Raw genomic sequence first — 4,129 nt, 5'->3', positions numbered from 1 at the left:
TCCCCAAAGAAGCGTTCACCCTGTGCCAGGCCATCTGAGGGCTGCCACAGACCCCTCAGAGCAGCTCGGTAACCCCTGTCCTGCCCTACTTTCCCCAGACACCCCACTGCTGCACCCAGACCCCAACCTGTGCTACCTCTCATGGGGCCAGACCCTAGCACAGAGCCCCTGGGGTCCTGAGGGGGCACAGCCCAAGCCCACGCCTGGGAATGGCCCACACGAAGGAGGAGACGAGGCAGTGCTGCTGTTTGGGCATCCACATTTATTACATGGCTGGGGCAAGCCTGGGGCTGCCGCTCACCTGGGCCCCTCCGGTCAAAGGCAAATGACCCATCCTCCTTAAATATTGGTTATAAAACAAATTTCTTTTTTTCCTTTTTCTTTTTCTTAAAAACCCCATCTCTCTCTCTCCATACTTTTTTTGTCTTTTGTATTTGAGTATAAAAGTGGGGGCGGGCGCTCCGCCTTGCCTGCCGCTACCTCCGCAGGCTGCGCTGTGCCTGCCGCAGCAGCGTGTCGAAGTCCAGAGAGTCAAACTTGCTCTTGACGGGGGCTGGGTCGAAATCCTCCCGGTTTGAGTCTGGAAGACACGGGGAGAGGCTGCCTTGAGCCATGGGGACACTGGCACAGTTCCGGCCATCCCCACAGCAACTCCTTCCCATCTCGCTTCACGCGCCAACCTCTAGACCCAGAACTGGGCTGATGGAGGACCGGACCTGGCCTCCATCACAGCACCGGAGGGACGGGGAGCCCCCATCCAACCTCCCCTCGGGGCAGGACTACCCCTGGACGTGGCCTTGCCCAGCCAAGCCTCACTGACCCCAAGGATGGGGACCCCTACACCGCTGGGAAGGAGAGAGGACCCAGGGTGCCACCCCCCAACTTGGAGGCTGCGCAACTCACCCAAGTCAGCATAGTTCCTCCTGCAGAACTGCCGGCGGCCGCCGAAGCACAGGTCGAAGGGCTGCTCGTCCGGGCGCCGCAGCTTGTGCCCGCTCTCGATGGCGGCAAAGGCTTCCTCGGCATAGCGGTAGGTGACAAAGCCATAGTTGTCCCTGGAGTCGGAGAAGGAAGGAGATCAGCAGCAATGCAGCATGTTTGTCCCCGCTTGGTCTGCACCGTCCCCTTGAAGAATGGGAGAAGGGCCAAGAGGAGCCATCCCTGGGAAGGGGCTGCCCCACGCCCCCGCAGCTCTTACCCCTCAGAGCGGAAGTGCAGGGTGCACTCCTCGATGTCCCCAAACACAGAGAAGCGGTGCCGCAGCTCCGACCGTGTCATCCTGCTGGGGATCTTGCCAATAAACACAACTCGACGCTCCTCCTGTAGGCAGGGATGCACCATCCCGTGAGATGGGAATGGGGGCACTCGGTGCCTCTGAGCCCTCCCGGTAAGCAGGACCTCTCGCACAGAGCGCCCTCCCTGCATCGCCACCCATGACACCATGCCCTGGCCAGAGCCTCCCAGCAATGCTGCCTGCCAGGCTGCGACCTCGCAGCTTTCTGAAGTGATGGAGGGGCTGGGGACCCCCAAATCTCCAGCCCCAGCTTCCCAGCCCTCCAGCACTCACTATTGCACGTTCCTTCTGGAGGATCCTCTGCCTTTGGTAGCGGTCCTGTGCATCGTAACTGTATCTGGCAGGGCAGAAACCGGACACATGAGCTACAGGGTCATGGGAGTGCCAGAAGAGAGTGATGCTGGACACAAGGGAGATACTAAAAGAGTAGGTCCACCCCTGCCTGGGACACAGGAGGCCGGGAGATGGGTTGGGGGGAGCTCACACCCATGCAGGGTGGCCACGCTCACCTTCTCCGCCTGTTACTCCTCCTGCGGGGCGAGGGGGAGCGGGACTGGCTGCGGGACGTGGACCTGGATGAGTAGGAGGATGTTGATGATGAGGATGAGGACCTGTCCCGGGACCTGCCACACGACCCACAGCTGGAGCGGGAGGAGGAGCTGTGGGAACATCTTGAGCGGTACCTAGGGGAAGGAGAGACACAGCTCGGTGCCAAGCCCTCCGCAAACCCAGCACCACAAGGCTCCGGAGAAGAAAAAGACCTCCATCCTCTCCAAGGTACCCAACACCCCACTCAGACAGGACCCATCCCCAGGGTGAGCTGAGCTATGGAAACCTCCGCCCAAGTTTGCCAGGGCAGTAACGATGCTACAGAGATGTTGCTCCACTTGACTCCAAACATCACAGCAAAAAGGGAACAGGTTCATAACAGGCACAGCCTCCAAAGAGCAAGAAATAGTCATGGGGGAACCATGCAGCACATGGCTGCGGCCGGGCAAGGGCCCAGGAGGGGCCGGGGCTGCCGTGCCGAGCCCCACACCGTGCACAGGATGACACTGGAGCCATCACATCGGCGTTGCACTCAACAGCCATGCGAATGGAGACCACACGTGCCTCCGACCACACTGAGGGCTGTGGCATGCACCGGGACAGGGCTGGGCTTCTGTGCCCACAGCCTCCTGCCTACAAGAGCTTCTCTGGCAGGTCCAGGCAAAGCTTAAGGGCAGCAGGACTGAAACCCCTCTGGGATCAAGCTGTGCTGCCTCCAGCCAGCAACAGCGTCCCTCTCTGAACATGCTGCCCACGGGTGGTTCCCGCCATAGGCAAACCCAGGCCGCGAGTGGGGCGTGCTGCCTGGTACTGCCACATAATTCTCCTGGAGGACAGCGTGTCAGGACGGCACAGTCCGTGGGGACATTTCCCAGCACAGAGCCAGCTGCATTTGCTGGAAAGCCAAGCCAGACAGGGCCAGTCCCTGAGCTGCACATCCCTGGGACACGGCACCACATTCACGTCCTCTCCAACTCCAGCCTCCACACCTATTGGCCACCAATGGAGGGGCCTTGATTGGACAAGCCCTTCATGCCCAGTGACCTGGGATGTCTGCAAAACTGGCTGAACGCCCAGGGAAGGGCAGATGAGGGATCGCTTGCCAGCTCCAGTGCCTCCCACCCCAGCTGGGACAGGCTGTGCATCACTCAGATGCACAAGGACTCCAAAAGAAATGCCTCCCGCAGAGATCAAGCCGCCCCACTTTTCTACGCAGCCACGTCCACAAGGAGCACAGGGAACCCCTAAGGCAGCCAAGCCAGACAGGTTTTTCTCTGCTTGCCTGAAGCAGCCCCCTGCTGCCATTGTGGCTCCTCTCATTTCTACACCTAAGGCTGTAACAGCTCCACAGCACAAACACCAACACCTGCCTTAATAACCCAGCAAACGCATCCAAAAGCCATGGTGCAGCCAAGGACTCGTACCACAGTGCTCCAGGAGGGGTAAGGAAGCCTGGCTCAGAGGTGGCTTTGCAGGAACACGTGCCTAGACATGGGGTTCAGCCAGACGCCCACTGCCCTGGCAGGGTGTGACAGCAGCTCCCCCAGTCTCTACTGCTCACAGCAAGCCAGGCACCCCTTAAGGGGGGCCACAAGGACAAAAAGGTCAGATACGACCATCAGGTAGATCCATAAAGAGGTGTCTGGGCACCCTCGCAAAATACCGGCCGCCAGGCAATTGGCCAAAGAGCAAGCAGACCTACACTCCACCGCTTACCTTCGCCACCGCTTGGGCGGTGGGGAGAACGACCGTGACCGGGATCGGGAGGATGAGGATGAAGATGAAGATGAGGACTCGCTAGCTCCATCCGAACTGGAGCTGAAGGAGCGGCTGGGACGGCTCCTGCCAGCCCTCCAGCTGCCAGCAGAGGGGCTGGGCGAGTCCCGGGGTCTCCGGTAGCAGCGCAGGGACCTCTTGGCAGCAGCATGGCTGGGCTGGGCACTGGGAGTCCGCATCTCCTGGTCCCGGCAGGGGGATGCGGCTGGAGACAGGAGCACCGAGGTGGGGGGGCTGCTGCACCCGGCGGTGACCTTGTTGGGGACGCTAGTCCGATAATCCAGGGGGGCTAGGCAGGCCGTCCCCAGGGGCTCCTGGCTGGGCCCCACAGTGGTGGTGGGGGCTGGCGGGGTGGGCTTGGGTTGGTCCAGCGTCCGTTTGGTTAAGGAGGAGATGGGTTTGATAGTGATGTCCCGGTGGTGTTTGACGTTCCAGCGGGAGCCGCCCTCGGTGGGGGGCTGTGTGCCGGGGCTGCTGTTGCTCTCCAGCCGCGCCGCACCTGGGATGCAG

General features: G+C 61.2%; 1 protein-coding gene across 1 annotated transcript in view; it reads right to left on the bottom strand.

Annotated features, from left to right (window-relative positions):
• Positions 1-245: 245 nt before the first annotated feature.
• PPRC1 (peroxisome proliferator-activated receptor gamma, coactivator-related 1) overlaps positions 246-4,129 on the bottom strand; it is a 9,690-nt gene continuing 5,806 nt past the window's right edge. Inside the window, exons 10-15 of the mRNA XM_009323294.1 lie at positions 3,560-4,127; positions 1,804-1,977; positions 1,568-1,631; positions 1,199-1,320; positions 904-1,055; positions 246-580 (exon numbers count right to left, since the gene is read on the bottom strand). Of these exons, the coding sequence (XP_009321569.1) occupies positions 477-580; positions 904-1,055; positions 1,199-1,320; positions 1,568-1,631; positions 1,804-1,977; positions 3,560-4,127 (1,184 nt within the window). The 3' untranslated portion in view covers positions 246-476. The remainder of the gene's footprint in view (positions 581-903; positions 1,056-1,198; positions 1,321-1,567; positions 1,632-1,803; positions 1,978-3,559; positions 4,128-4,129) is intronic.

This window comes from Pygoscelis adeliae, unplaced genomic scaffold, assembly GCF_000699105.1.
Source record: "Pygoscelis adeliae isolate BGI_AS28 unplaced genomic scaffold, ASM69910v1 Scaffold294, whole genome shotgun sequence".
NCBI classification, from domain to species: domain Eukaryota; kingdom Metazoa; phylum Chordata; class Aves; order Sphenisciformes; family Spheniscidae; genus Pygoscelis; species Pygoscelis adeliae.
The sequence above is the reverse complement of the archived record's forward strand: the minus strand, read 5'-3'. Positions and strand labels throughout refer to the sequence as shown.